At 32.7% G+C, this 17,212-nt stretch overlaps 1 protein-coding gene across 1 annotated transcript; it reads right to left on the bottom strand.

Moving 5' to 3' along the window:
- Positions 1-15,939: 15,939 nt before the first annotated feature.
- LOC116142797 (AT-hook motif nuclear-localized protein 16-like) lies at positions 15,940-16,812 on the bottom strand. The gene has a single exon (XM_031428201.1). It carries the CDS (start codon positions 16,810-16,812, stop codon positions 15,940-15,942), a length of 873 nt encoding a protein of 290 aa, XP_031284061.1.
- Positions 16,813-17,212: the final 400 nt, after the last annotated feature.

The raw sequence follows: 17,212 nt of genomic DNA, 5'->3' as shown, positions 1-17,212 counted from the left end.
TCATAATTTATCAATTTTTTTATGCAATTACAAATTGTACTACATACAATGCATATAATGATAATAGAAACGAAGAGATGATGAATGATGATCAAATACAAAATGCTGTTTTGTAACTTAGAGGGGTGTATTTGGATACATCAAGTATTTCCATAAAAGTTTAAACAGTTTGTAGTTTAAGTTTATCATTATATAATAAGGGCCAAGGCCCAAATAAAGATAGACCACAATGATAAGATGAAGCCCTAATTTGCTCAAAGTTTTGAGTCCACGCCCAAAAGGGTATTCACACTACCCACAAATGGTGGCTACTCGTTTGGTACGGTTTACACATGGTGGAGCTTGTGTAATGGAGCTTATAGAATAAGAGTTTATTGGAGCAGAGCATATAGAATATAGTTTTTATGAAAAATTTATTAGTTGTTGGGTTAGAAATCTGTAAAAGAGGTTTCTAATATTAATTACCAAAAAATGTTTTAATATACGAGAATAAATAAAGTCAAATTTACAAATTATAATAAGGATATTTTTGAAATTTCAACACCTTAAATAAGCTCAAAAATAGCAGCCGTAAAATAACTTATTTTAAATTCTATAAGCCTTTTTTAAATGCAATCAAATAACTTTTTTTGAAAAGTGTTTATGACTTCAAATAAGCTCTTTTAGCCAATAAATAAGTCCAACCACACATGTTTAAGGGTCTATTTAGTAAGGGTGGGCGGGTCTGGGTACCTACCCAAATCCCATGGAACCGAAACTGGTCGGTTTTGGTTCCAGTTCCGGTTCCTAAAAGCTTGGAATCGAAACTTGAAACACAAGTTCCTGTTTTGGGTACCCAGGAAAATTACATTATCCCTACTGTTCACAAAAATGACAAATACACCCCCAAAAAGTTACAATACAACCCTAAAAGTTTAAAATTATAATTTAGTCCCGGTTCTTACCCAGTTCTCGGTCTCAGTTCTGGTTCCAATTCTAGTTCCTCCAGTAGTGTAATTAGAACTGTATAATACCGGTTCCCATTTTTCATAATCGGAACCGACCCTATGATGGCCATTCCAAGTAGGAACCAAAATTGGAACTGAAACCCCAGGTATTCGTTGCTTTCAGTCTACCCTATTTTTTTGCCTACTCCTACTATTTAGTACCGCTTATATGAGTAGAGCTCATAGAAAAAGAACATATTAGAGTAGAGAATATAGCTTTTATGAACGAAGTTGTCTGTTATTTGGTTAGAAAAATGTAAAAGAGCTTTCTAGTTTTAATTTACCCAAAAATGGCTTTAAGATATAAGAATAAATAAAGTCAAAATTACAAAATAGAATAAGGGTATTTTTGAAACTTCAACACCTTAAATAAATTCAAAAAAAGTTTATACGAAAATCATAAAATAACTTATTTTAAATTCTATAAACAATATATATATAACTGAATACCCATCTTGGTTTATCGACACGTGGCACATTTTGGAAGCTCTAGAATTGTTCTATTTTGACACATTGGATTGACAACTAGGATTTGTGGTTTAATGAGCCCAATCAAATTGCTTCATTTTGACACATTAGGTTTTTATTTATTGCTCCATCTTGACATGTTGGATTTGTATTAATAATTAATAATAATACTAATTATATAGGTGCATTATATTGACATTCAAAAAGTCTAACCATAATAACACTTTGAATTTGTGATTGTCATGTGGTTGAATTTTATTGGTGATGATGTAGACAACATTAGTTGTTGCATTGGTATTCCTAAGTTGATATGTGGTTTAATGAGATATTAATGCAATGCATTGATATTCCAATAATAATAATATAGGTGCAGTGCATTGGCATTCCAAAGCTAACTATTTTGACGTGTTGGATGTACATTAATAACAAGTATACAAATGCATTGGATTGCTATTAATAATTGTGGTTTAATGACATTTATCTATGATTGCTATTAATAATTATATAGGTGCATTGTATTGACATTGCAAATCTTTCTTCATATTAAATTCGTATTTAATTGTGTTGGCATTCGAAAGGTCTAAATAAGGGATTATAAAAATGGTATATGTTCAGTTGTGTATTATCGTAATATGTTTGTTGGTGTCAACAATAAGTATGGTATTTTGTTAATTATTTATAGGTCATGTTAGTTTGTGTTAATAATATATTTGTTCTTCATGATTTTGTTAATCGATGATTTTTTATTTCTTTATGTTTTTGTTGTTGTTTACAGGTCAAAGATTCATGAATTAACATAGAATAAAGGCAAGATGTCCGATTGACATTGTCAAATGAGTTGTTATTTTGATTCGTTCTTTTGAACTGTAAGTATATTTTCTAACTATTTTAATATGAAATCGTAAGTACATCTCCTAACTATTTTAATGGTTATTGTTTGATTGAATGATTATTTTTGTTCGGTCAATCTATTTGAATGATTAATTGTGTTAATCCTGTCGAACGGTAAGTGTATTCTTTAACAATTTTAATATGAAGACTAATTAACATTTGTTGATTTCGTTTTCAAGTAACGGTTGTTACAAAAATGAATATTTGTTCCTTAACAATCTTAACATGAAGATCGATTAAATTTTGTTATGTTTGTTTCAAGTATATGTTCATGTACTTTACTAAGATCAAATCGAGGATGATCTCATTTTTAGCCGAACTATGAGTATGTGTCATATCTATATTAGTAGAAACAATTCATTTGTGTTGAATATGTTTTCTGTAAAAACATTCATGTATTTTAATTTGTTATATGAATGATTAATTGTTTATGTTCTGCTAATATGTTAAATAAATTAATTTTGGCTGATTTCGTTTTCCAATTAATAAGTGTTATTTGAAATATTTTTTATCAGTCCTAATATGATAATCCCTTAAATTTGGGTAAAGTAAACCATTTATTTTATCATCACATGCATTTCGGTTTCCACTAAACAATCAGTAGTAAATTGACCATAACTTACTCAATAAAAATTCAATTGATGAGAGGATTGAATATTTAGAAGCTAGACAAACAGGGCTTTAATTTAATATATTATATGCTTAATTTGGATAACTACTGACAAATCATTTCTTTTATCATCACACACATTTCGATTCCCCTCTTTCTCAATTTCCACTGAACAATTAATAGTAAATTAGTCATAACTTACTCAATAAAATCCAATTGATAAGCTATTTAAATCATTAAAAACTAGATAGACAGGGCTTTAATTTGATATATTGTACGCTTAATTTGGATAACTATAGCTCTACTACCGAATCATTCCTTTTATCATAAATACACATTTCGGTTTCCATTGAACAGTCAATAGTAAATTGACTATAACTTGCTTAATAAAACTCCAATTGATAAGAGTTTTGAATATTTAAAAACTAGATAGATAGAGATTTAATTTTTTATATTATAAGATTAATTTGGATATATGTAGCCCCACTTTCGAACCATTCCTTTTATCATCACACATTTCGATTTTCACTTAGTAGTCAATAGTAAATTGACCATAACTTGCTCAATAAAACTCCAATTGATAGGAGGTTTGAATCTTCAGAAACTAGAAAGATAGAACTTTGATTTGATATATTATACGCTTAATTTGGATAAATGTAGCCTCACTTACGAACCATTTCTTTTATCATCATATACACTTTGGTTTCCCCTGTTTTTCGATTTTCACTGATCAATCAATAGTAAATTGACCATAATTTACTCAATAAAAATCCAATTAATAAGCAGTTTAAATATTTGAAAACTAGAAAGATAGAGCTTTAATTTGATATATTATATGATGAATTTGGATAACTATAGACCTGCGGCTGAACTATTCATTTTATCATCACACATAAAACTAATTCAATTTTAGTGTTGACAAAGGATAACAAATATTGATATTTAGTTTTAATTGTATTTGTTTTATCTATTTTTGTTGATATTTTTTTATGTTACATACATATATCGAAAACATGTTGTTGCTGAATACAACAAATTTTATTTGTATCACAAATATCATATGATATTCGTTGTCGAACCATGTAACTTTTGTAAACCATTTGTAATATGCCGAACCATTATTATTATCCTTAAAGGAAAACAAATATTGATATGTAGTTTTAATTGTAATTGTTCTAGTTCTTTTTGTTGATATCTTTTTATGTTACATACATATATCATGAAAAGAGGTTGTTGCTAAATATAACTAATTTCATTTATTTAAAAAATATCAACTGATGTTTGATGTTGAACCATATAGCTTTAGTAAACCATTCATTTTATCATCACACACAATTAGGTTTTCACTGAACAATCAGTAGTAAATTGACCATAACTTGCACAATAAAACTCCAGTTGATGAGAGGTTTGAATCTTTAGGAACTAGACAGACATGACTTTAATTTGATATATTATACACTTAATTTGGATAACTGTAGCCCCACTATCAAACTATTCATTTTATCATCACACATATTTTGGTTTCCACTGACCAATTAGTAGTAAATTGACCATAACTTTTTCAATAAAAATTCAATCGATGAGAAGTTTGAATCTTTAGAAATTAGACAAATAAGGATTTAATTTGATATATTATATGCTTAATTTGGATAACTGTAGCTCTGCTGACGAACCATTCATTTTATCATCACACATATTTCGGTTTCCATTTAATAGTCAGTAATAAATTGACCATAACTTACTCAATAAAAATCCAATTGATGAGAGGTTTGAATCTTTAGAAACTAGACAGATAGAGATTTAATTTAATATATTATATGCTTAATTTGGATAACTGTAGCTCCACTGTTGAACCATTTCTTTTATTATTACACATATTTTGGTTTTCCATGTTTCTCGATTTCCACTGAACAGTCAGTAATAAATTGGTCATAACTTGCTCAATAAAAATCAATTGATGAGCGGTTTCAATCTTTGAAAACTAAAAAGATAGGTATTTAATTTGATATATCATACGATGAATTTGGATAACTATAAACCTGCTGCCAAACCATTCATTTTATCATCGCACACATAAAACAAATTCAATCTTAGTGATGACAAAGGAAGACAAATATTGATATGTAGTCTTAATTGTATTTGTTCTAAATCTTTTTGTTGATTTTTGGATTGATTTTGTTGTTTGATTTATGAGTTTTACAATTATCGTCTTTCTTTAGGATGGTATCATCAAATGCTTTTTTAGCTATAGGTGGTGGTCAATTCTATTTACAGCAAATGGATTTGTGTCATAGGACCCTTATCTTCATAGCTTCTTCAATGCTTCAATTAAGTTGCCTTCAAATTATATTGTTGAAGTTGTTGTTGTTTTCTATGTGAGTTCTCTTCTCAACATTCTTAATTTTTTTATTTCTAAAATAATAATAATGAAAATAATTCATTTTCTATTCTTAACAATCAAAATCAGTTTTTTTCCATTGGCTCTGCAAGTCTCTTGCTTAAAAGTTCACATTTTTTAACAAAGTTTCTTTTTTACTGATTGATTTATAGACTTATCAACAAAGGTTATCCTATAAAATTTTTTGCTTTTCTTGACAAAGTTTTAAACTTTGGTTGCAGATGTCAAATGGTGACATATTTGAGAAGAACCATGACAATATAGACTTTGAGTTCAATTTGTGGATATTTTATTTATTGATTTTTTTAATTATCAATTCAATATAAAATAAACTTCAATATATAAAATATATTTTTAAAATACAAAAAAACCAATAATAATGTTAAAAAAATATATAATAAACATACTTGCACAATGCAATTTGAAAATGAATATAAGTTACAAAAATTGCGAAAGGTCAATATAAATTTTAACTTTAAATAGTTGATCTTGATAATATTCAGGTGATATTAAGTATTATACACGATTCACTATAAAATATTGACATCGAATATCAAAGATATGTCTGTAAAAATAATATCAATTGTACAAGGTAATGATTCTGAAAATATAATTAGACCATATAATATTCAGGTGATCTTTTTAAGTTAAATGAATGATTTAATAACAGGTACAATTTTAATTTTATTTTAACACGACTTTATATATATATATATACTTTAAAATTTATATAATTTAACCATTATTATATTTTAATCTAATTAATTAATTTTAGTAAAATAAATTTGTTTACAACCTACTTAAAAAATATTGAATGTACATACTTGCGTAACGTGTGTGGACTATATGTCTTGGTTTAAAATGCAACCAAACAACTTAATACGTTTCCCGATGTTAGATTCGTGTTTCCGATGCTATAAGAAAAAATGTGGGGCTTAGCTTCGACAGATAAGGTGACTATGCAATGCATATATTATCCATATGAATAAAATCAGTGTCGGCCTCATCACCGTACATGTCCGGAATTAATGAAGAAATTGATATGCTCCAAAACCAAGTGGCCTCTCTCTACAGATGGGTTTTGTTCTTTGCCTTAAATTCATCTCCTGTCATTCTGTCCCATAATTTAAACGTACCCATGTTCAAACAAAGCTTGTATGACTCATAAATCTTGTAAGTTGAATGCTCCTTCAATTATGGATTCATATAGGAGAAACAATCTCATTGGCTTGTTTGGTACATTATTTAAAATATAATATTTTAAAAAACTATTTTAAATAATATATCATAATAAGATTAAATCTAAAAATATGTTTTGTATATTTTTTAAAAAAATTTCTGAAAATATTTAAATTATTTTTTAACATCTTACATTTGTTAACTCACTTAAACCACCCCCCAATAATAAAAGTTTATAAATTAAAAAAAACACCCCTATCCACCCAACCGACTGTTGACAGTCGGCCACCACTGACACATGATGGTCAGAAGTTGCAAGAATGACACACGATCAATTGGATCTGGTTGGTCGTGCATCGATATGACCTTTTCTAGCTAGATCCAACGTGTATCTGATTGAAAATGTCTGAAAACGACAAGATCATTGATCGTAAATCTGGCTAAAAACGGCCAGATCGACACATGATCGGCCAGATGTGGCCGATATTGCGTTGTTCAGGCATTGGTGGCCAATAGTGGCAACGTCGGTGGCTAGCGATCGACGATGGTTGTTGGCGGCTAACAATAGCTTGGGTGATGGGGGTGTTTTTGTTAATTTATAAACTTTTATTGTGAAAGGTAATTGTATGTTTTGAGTTTAATAGAATATGACTGGATTTTAAATTTAATTTCGTGAATAGAGAAACAAACACGTATTTTACTCTTTACAATAGGATATGATAATAAAATAGGGATTTGAAAAGTGTACCAAACAGGGGATGGCAATTGCAGTTTTTTAAATAATTGAATTGGTTAGGTGACCAAACATTTTTAATTCAAAAAAAATGATCCTCCTTAATGCCATAAAATTAAACTGAAAATCGAAAATTTTATTGAAAAATTTATTATTGACACAATCAATATGGATTCCCATGTAAAGTACAAGCAAATATCTGTCTTGCAAGTGGTGGAAAATGATAAGAATCATTTGTGGGTGGTAGATTATAGAATATAAGATTTTAATGTACTTAAAACAACATAAATAGCAAGCAAAATGGTGAAAGTTGTGTGGTATCAAACATCCTAAACCCTAAACCAACCTCTGTATGAAAATATCTCAATGAATAAATACAATGAACCATTTCTATAAGAGTGCACGTTGAATTATAAATGTCATTTGTATGTTGTAGATATGTGGGAGGGCTAACGTATAGCAATGCAACAAATTAAAGGAAGTTGGGAAATGGTAGATGAAGAGTAATAAATGAAAACCGAAGGCTAGATTCCATTTGTGTGACCACACTTCTATTTTACACTATTAAATGTGATCGTTCGGTTACAATTATCCTCTCATAAATGCCATTTAATCGCTGGATAATGTTATTTGTATAAACTCGAGTTTATACAAACTTATGTGGCATACCATATGAGTGCCACGTGACATGAGAGCCCACATAACATTAATGTGACATTAAATTATATGGGTAATGTTATTTGTCTCAATACCACATGACATGCTTTGTGACGTGCCACGTAAATTTATACAAACTCTCTTTGTACAAATAACATTACCCTTAATCACTATATTAACACAAAGCTTCAAAAACTAACATGTTCACCATTATGGGTTTTCAAAAAAATGCAATTAAATTGAATCGAATCGATTTTTCTATTATTCGAAAAACCAGTTCGGTTTCGGTTCAAGAAAATACATAAACCGCATTCCGGTTTAAAGAATTTATAAAACAGGTTTTATAAATTAATTTTCACTTTAAAATTAAAAAAAAAAAAAAAAAACCACTAAATCCTCAAATCTATTTCTCTTTACTCTAGGCATTTCTCCTCTTTGTTTTTTTGTACACAAAAACACAGATTTTAGAATTTAGTGTGAGATTCAGACCAAGTAAAGTGGATAACATATGGAAGTTAAAAATAAAATTAAACAAAATAAAAAACAAGGTAAAGGGTTAACTTATTAGCAGTTCACCAGTGTCTCTAAGCTGAACAAGTGGAGCAAAAGTCTGGAAACACACCTTAACGTATTAGTAGTGCACCAGATGGCTTGTCAAATCGCCGTTTATAGATGTGGTTAAAATTTATCTTATGGATGGGGACCAGGAATCCAAGATGGTGACCATTTTGCCAATTGCAAAATATATTTGTATGTACTTTTGATTCTATGTACATGAGATAATATTAACCCATTTTCAACCGTTCGATTGGATTTCGCCATTGATATTAAAGCATTTGACATTGCATGATCCAATAGTTGAGATGTACATAAAATTAAAATTTGATGTCAGATTTTGCACGTGGGAAAATCCAAAACGATGGGAAAAGGAGGGATGCCAAACTCATGAATAACATGGGAACATCATCCACCACACGTACTTCACGTGCGCATGTAAACCTACCAACCTCTATCACATAAATTGAAGACAAAACTCTTCACTGCTTACTCACTCAACTCAACTCTTAACAGATCTCTGTCTTTCTCTTCTTCTTCTTCTTCAATGTCTCGCCATAGACGTCAAGGCTCCCAAGCCCTCCCCCCGGATCTTTTCGCCGCCGACTCACCACCACGACCGCCAACTCAGCCCCCCCCAAACCCCTCCGCAACTCCAACCACCAATGCCACCACTACTGTCACCTCCACCACAAACACAAAACCTACAACTGAACAAAACTCCACTGCCTTCGTTTCTCCAGCTCCACCAAACAAAAATGGGTGAAGTTCAAGTTCGGCGTTGAATGTTGATCGTTTCATGGGGTTTAGTTGCTGTCTAATATATCTGTGATGTGATGCTCAATCTTCTTTCTTTTCTGTGTCATTTTTGTTTTTTTGTAGGAATGAAAAGGCTTCTTGTTAGTGTTTGTTTTAGTTAATCAGCTTGGTTTTATCTTTGTTCCACAATATAAATAAAATAAATTTTATCTCTTGCCCCTATTTCAAACATTGTAGGATGACAGATTCTAGCTAGTTTTGAACTTGGATTTTTTCTTTAGGTTCGGCAGACTCCAGTTTCGAATTCGGATTTCAGTTTCATCTGATTTAGTAAACTATTCTGCTTATTTTTTTGTTTATATTGTTTAGTTTGGTTGAAGTTGAAGTCTCTCTCAAGGTACTTGCCTTTCTGTCCACAAAAACAGTTGAGTGAAATTTACAGAGAGAAAAGCCATTTAATAATATATTAATTTAAGAGATTTCGTGGATGAGCAGCCACGTTAGTTATATATGTCATGTTAACATCATTCATTAATTTTTCTCTAATAATTGGTTTAATCTATTGTCTTTGGCATCGTATTTATGTGATAATTAAAGTTCGATTTGATATATATATATGCCACGTTGTTTTTGCGCAACTTTAAGACTTTATATTATATTTTTTAATTGTATGGTCAATGGTGCATGAATGTGATTCTAATTTCAATGTTGTCATTTAGAGGTTGAGATTCAACGCAATTAATTATACTTGTCTTCTTTCTAAGTAAGTTGATAATACTTGATAATGCGTGATTTTGACATATATTAACTAAATACACATGAGAAATACTGAACTGACTCAGAAGACACATGTGTATGGGGGTATTGAACTAAATAAAAGATGAAAAATAGTGTTTAAAGTGGTTCAGATGCTTAAATAAGTGAATCCTACGTCCATTGGTATCGTATTAATATATAAAATCAGGTCGCGTTTAGCGAGCTAACTTACAAGAGAGAGAGAGAGAGAGAGAGAGAGAGAGAGTATATATGCTATTCCAGAAAGAAATAAGCTAATCCCACAAACGGGAGAGAGTTCCTTTATTGATAGTGGGATGAGTTGAGGTAATGATTACTGAATCTGAGAGTGGGTCAAATTGTCATGCAAATATTTTCTTGCATCACGTTGCTCATTTGCTTGAGTGATTTACGCGGCGTATGCAGGGATTAGCCACGTGGATCTTCTCCAGCCTTTCATCAGTCTGGCTTGCACCCACTGCATTGGCAGGAGCATGCCGCTCTCGTCAGCGTGCGACATGGTTTCGTCTGAATACCTATAGGACTTACCTAAGCTTTGACCACTTACGTTGATAGGGCTCTGCATCAGCCATACTTTTCCAAGTATAACAATACTAGAGAATGGTATCACATATCAATACGAGCAAGATTACACAATTCTGCGAATTGACTCTTCATTTCAATTGAAGTGGAGTGCAACATAATTGGTACGAGGATTTCTCGTGTCATACTCTACATTAATCAGGATGAGGAGTTGGTATGCAAAATAGGTAAATATAGTATTTTCCTATCAATACATATATGATACTCCCCTGTTTTTTTTATAAAAATCGTTTTGAGGGTATTAATTTTTTTCAAAATAAATGATATTCTCTTCTTTCAATGTTTTCTGACCCACGTCTTCATTCCCCACCTTGCCACTCATCTCCTCTCTCTACCTTTATCTCTACCCTGCCCCACACTCCTCTCTCTCTCTCTCTCTCTCTCTCTCTCTTCACCTCATCTCCTCTCTTTCACAATTTCTCTCTTTATTTTAATATTTCACACGTGTTGTAGCGGGGAAAACAAAATTTTCCCACATGCAATATGAGGAAAAAGTCAATTCTCTGTATAGTTTTTGATTTATTAAAAACTGTGTAAAAACTTAAAATGATAATTATATTGAAACGGAGAGAGTATATCATATTTAAATTTGATATGTAAGTAATAAGTCTATTTTAATAACAGTAATACTACATCACAAACATTTTTCATTAATTTTATTTCACAGACAGGACATGTCAACTCATAATTAGTCAGCTTACAATAGATTTTGCCTGACCAAATGCGAACCACCACATCAATATTTGTGAAAAAAAGTTGTGAGAAGTGTTTGTTAATTTATCTTTACTCTTTTAATAAATAGTAAATACATCCAACTTTGTGACATAAATCGTCCTAAAACAAAAAAGAATAGGCATATTTTTTATGAGCCATAATTCTGTTTTATATGCACAAGCCCATCAATCATCCTAAGATCCATACAAAGATTATCCACAACCTTTTCAAATTTATACATTTAAAGGGTAGCATTTAAAATACAAATTTTAAAAAATTTAATACATTGTTTCATGTAGAGAAAGTTAAGTATTAACATTGAAATCTATGACTTTCTAATATAATATACAAGAATAATACTAAATGTACAAAATTAATATATCAATTCCTATATACAAAAAAAATGAATAATTTCAAAAACTAAATTGTAATTACCCCATTTCAAACTGTATTAGTCAATTTCAATTTCAATCTCTCAACCCCAAACCCAAAAGAGAATGGAGGGAAAAGAGTAAGAAAAATGTGAGAGAAATAGAAAAGGAGGTGGGGAAGAAACCAAGAAGAGAGCATGGAGATGTCCTTTGGTCTTTAAAAGGGGACCGTAAGAAACCCAATGGATCAACAAGTCATTTGTGTGTTCCCCACACGCACAATATATCCAACTCCAAGTACTAATTCTAGGCAACTAGGCAGCAGCCTTTGGCATTGGAGAATGTCACCAAACATTTAGGGCCCTCACAATTTAAGTTAAAAACACTTCTTCTTACAGTACATTATTGAAGAAGCTACGCAAGCAAAACCCTAGATTTACCCACTTCGTATAAAAACATTCCAATTCCCAAGGGCTTTTTTCTGATTTCTTGTTTCCATACTACTAAATTTTTACTTTTTCACTTTTTGAACAAAGATCAGTTGGCATAGAAAAATAAGCCAGTGGGTTTGGGGATTAGTCTTTTCTATTTTTCTTAAATGAATAAAAAAATTCAATATCTCTGGTTGTAGTATAATGGTAATCATCTTCAATATATAATTTTTTTTAATCAAGGTATCTGGTGGACTTGTACGTATTTTAACTAATCCTCAAAAAAAACTAATACAGTAATACATCGTCGTAACCCCCACTTAAATGGTCACAACCCCCCTCCCCCCAAAACAAGAAATCGTGAATGCTCATATAAACAATTAAACCTGAGATCATATGTCTATCCATACTATCCTTAATTCGTCCTAACTATCTAGGACGAATTGATCATCGAAAGTTATTTTAAGAAACATCAAATTATATACTGGAGGTTGTATTTATTTGGATTTTACTTGATCTACTTCAACAAACACTTCTTATGCACATACAATTAATAATCGGTCAATAAGAGCATCTCCTGTCAAAACACATTGTATATACGCACATAATAAATGCACTAGAAAATATGTTAATTAGAGCACATCATGTTAACACATTGCACACACACACACACACACACACACACACACACACACACACACACACACACACACACACACACACACGAAAAAGCACTTATAATCTATCAATATGAACAAATCATGTCAACATTAACCCTAAGCGGTTACTTTGGCGGTTAAGAAGGCTTACTCCATTTTTTTAGGTTTAAACCTTAGGACTATCTACCGCAATAATATTGAAAGATAAATTTCTGGTCCTTTAGATTTATATAGTAGCGGATCTAGAAATTTCTGTTAGGGTATGCCAAAATAAAAACTAATTGCACATCAATATTTTTGTCTATTAATATTTTTGTTAGGGTGGGCCAAAATCTAGAAATTGTACATATTAGTATTTAAAAAAAAAATTGAGAGTGGGCCAAAACTAGGCTGGATCCACCACTGGATTTATAAGATGTTCAATCGATTTTAAAAATCAGTTGAGGTGCACACAAACTAACTCGGACATCCCATTTATCAAAGGAAAAAAAGCCCTCATGTCAACATGCGTTGCATGTACACACACATTCTCATAGAGTAGTTGTAAATATTGTATATATGCATACATGCTCTCATTGATTCGTTGTGCATACATCTTTTTCTAGGCGGGGATTATTAAGTTTGTAAGGCGTGGTATCAAACAATCAATTCTATTATGGCTAACTATGGTAATTACTAGAATTACCTTTTGTACACAAGCTAAAATCCAAAAGTATGAATCCAAGTAAAGATTATTTTCGAAGTTCGACCAACGGTATATATATACAAGGCAATAGAAAAGAGGGTAAAAAGAAGAAGTCAAAGCAGCTTTGTGTCAAATTTTACTAGCTCGTGAAAAAAGAAACACCCAACGGGAGGCAACCACATAGATCTCTCTAGCAATGGGAAACTGATTTTTATCTGACATCGCGTGCACCCACTGGGGCTAACCCTTCTGAGTCGTTGCAGCAGCAGCAGCACAGTACCCCCACAACATTACCAAAGCCAGGCTTTGATTTTGATTTAATCACAATGAATGTGAATGTGAATTTTCTTTCATGATGAAGGAAAAAAGCTGCTTCTCTCGCTAGCTGTGTTAAAAGAGGACGAAAAGGTCATAAATAGAAGAGCTGGCTGCAGCAGAGAAAGAGAGTTGAAACCCCTCTGCTAAGATTGTCACGTCTCAATGCTTCATTTTGACTGGATTTTGAACAACTGTGTCGACTTTCACAATCCATGGCTTGCTATATCGACCTTCCACACAAGGAAGATCTGTGTTTTTCTCTTTTGATGGTAGGGTCAAAATTATGGGCATGGCTCAGCAACCCAAAAATGAGCCTTCACCCACTACACACATGCCAATATGGAAGGTCTTTGTACTTGAGCTTGTTACTGATAAATTGGATATGATATATTTATGGAAGATTTTGTTCTATCATGGCATTATTTTATAATGCAGATCTACACTTCTTTTTTCCCATCATAAATTTGGAGTTAATTTGATGCACACCTAAGAGATCCATAATAAACTATGATACTCTTCCACAATTTTCAAAAACTATACCCTTTAGATTATCAAAAACTCCGCCAGACTATCAAACACCTTTCTCAGGAGGGTTTTGATACTTTTGTCTAAGTTTTTCTATAACCTTATAGTGTGTTTCATAATGCTGACGGGTTTCTGATAATTCTAGGAATAGTTTTATAAACCGTTGAAACGTTTAATTACAAGAATAAAACTAATATAAACACAAGTCTAAACCAATCAATTAGGACTCTTATTACTCCAAAGATATTGAGTTAACTCATATTACTCCAAAGTAGGCATGGCAATGTTCTCCAAAATTTCGGGGACCCGTCCCACCCCGCCCTATATAGGGTAGGAGTGGGTGATGCCTTTCCTCCGCTTCGTCCCGTATATAATATATAAACCCATATTTTCTCAGTTCCCCTCACCCTAAACAATTGAACCCTAAGCCATATTTATGTAAAATTTCATATGTTTAAACAATTAATTTAAGTGTTTGTCATGTGAACGAAAATTAACTATTGTGTTTGGTGATGCTTAAATTAATTTATGTTTATGTAAAATTAATGGGGCGGGGACGAGCCTCAAACATTCCCCTTTAGAGCGGGAAAGGGGAATTCCTGTTATCCCAGTAACGAGGATGGGGCAAGGGTGGGGAGTGATTTTGAGGGTGGGGATAGGTACGGTAAATGCGATTCCCGCCCCGCTCCACCCCATTGCCATGCCTACTCCAAAGGTATTGAGTTCATCCACCTCGCTTATCTTGATTATTAATAAGGGTGATCAATGGAAGTTTATCCGTTCGTTGCCTTAGAGGATTAATTTAGGTGCTCATAAGCTGACTCAAACTCTCTCGAGCACCAAAAATAAATTATTAATTTTAGAACCCGAAAGATTAGTTGAGATGTACACAAATTAACTCAATACCCAGATCATCAACCAAAAAAGAAAAAAAAAAAAAAAGCCTATACATAGAAGTAATCTTCTTATGTTTATATTTTTAGATCCCAAACTTATAATCAAACCTTTAGTAGTGACCCTATAACTTAATATATCATATATTTTTATGGGCACACAAATGATAAAATAGAATATCCCATGTCCAAAACCACCTCAAAACATTATTATATAACATTATTAAACCATTCTGGTTATTAGTTAATCCGGTTGCTTTGCTTTAGACAAGATAAAGAGGATATATGGAATGATGAAGTGGAGTACTCTCTGGTCTATGAATGGCTGAAAGTTCTGGAAATGTAGACTGTTTCAGTTCATATTTCAGACTATCTGAGATTGCTTAAAACTCTTTGCTTTGGAGATGGTAATGGGACCTTCCCGAGGAGTTTCGAGCCTGTTATTTTAACTTATTTTAACCTTCAGAGACTGACATTGCGCAGGTCAATTTTCAGGTCACTCGGGCTTATCACAAAACAACAACATAACAGTAACATCGAGAGATCAGAATAGAAGAGAAGACCCACCATTACCGTTCACAGTGGCCTGCATGCAAATCTTTTGTGAACTGAAAGATAAAAGAAAGTGAAGTATGGAGAATAGAGAAAAAGAAAAACTTCATATCAAACAAAACCAAACTACAACAACAGCACCCAAAAAGCTTAAAATTAACCACAATGAACATGTTTTTCAGTAAGGAGGACGAGATGGGGGACCCCAATGCAAAACATCTGGAGACATCTGAGAGTTAAGAGGAGTCGGGCTGGCGACAGCCACACCGTACACCGGCATGGACTTCCCCGCACTTGAACAAGGCTGATCATTCGGTTTAGACTTTTGGTGGTGTTGCTGATGGTGATCATTATGCTCGGTTTCTTCGGAAATAGGCAAACTATGAAACGAAGGATTGGAGAATGTGGCTGCCACCACTACCACTTGACTCGCCGCCGTCACTTTCCCGGCCACTATCCCTCCGAATACCTGTCCTTGCGCTCCTGCAAGAGTTACACTAAAACAACAAGAAGATGAAGAAGAAGAAGCACCGCCACTACTCGGAGACTTTAAATAAGAGCCGGAGAGTGAAAGAAGATTAAAGGGTCCATGTAAAGAGAGCGAAGGAGCGTGAGAAATGGGTTGGCGAAGAGCGACACTAGAGACAGAACCAGAAGCGCTCATTATCGAAATGCCAGCGTGGTTTCTTCTTGCGAAGTTGATGATATGATCAATAATATCAGCCCCAGCGGATATCTCGAGGATGACTGGTTTCATGGCTGAGTCACTGTCCTTGGTGATGACAATGGGCGGTTTGGGTTTGTTCTTGGAGCCGGGAGGTCTTCCTCGAGGCTTCCTAGCGGTGGTGTCCGAAGGGGATTGAATGATCTGATGGTGATGGTCAATGAGAGTGATCTTGGTAGTGGTGTTGCGAATGGTTTTGGTTTTGGTTTTGGAGGAGGAAGCGGAAGCGGAGAGGGAAGTTGGGGGGCGAGAGGGGCTGTGATCAGAGGAGTCATCGGAGGAGGAGTGGGGTTGGGAGAGGGAGATAGCTCGGGAGTAGTCAGCCATGGAGGAAAAAGTGAGAAAGGGTCCACACAGGTGAGGGTTTGAAAGAGAGAGGAGAGAAGGGGTCAGGGAGAAAGGATCTGAGGGGTTGGCTAGTGGCTATACACTATACAGTGAGTGATGGACGTATGCTATTGCTTGAAAAAGGTCAGAGGCCCACTTGCTTTGGCTGGGGTCCCCTTTTCCACGTATGTAAATAAAAAATATTTTTTAATTAAATATTTTTTTTCGGTTTTTTTCGGTTTTATTTCATTTTTCTTAAAATTAAACTCTTTTTTTTTTAATTCAAAAAATATTAAACACCTTCATTAGTTTTTTTTTTAATTTTATATATATATTTTTATAACAATAAGAATGTTTTTAATACTTTTTGACCAAAAAAAATAAATTTAATAGTAATAAA

This window comes from Pistacia vera, unplaced genomic scaffold (assembly GCF_008641045.1).
Source record: "Pistacia vera cultivar Batoury unplaced genomic scaffold, PisVer_v2 Contig42, whole genome shotgun sequence".
Classification (NCBI taxonomy): domain Eukaryota; kingdom Viridiplantae; phylum Streptophyta; class Magnoliopsida; order Sapindales; family Anacardiaceae; genus Pistacia; species Pistacia vera.
The sequence above is the reverse complement of the archived record's forward strand: the minus strand, read 5'-3'. Positions and strand labels throughout refer to the sequence as shown.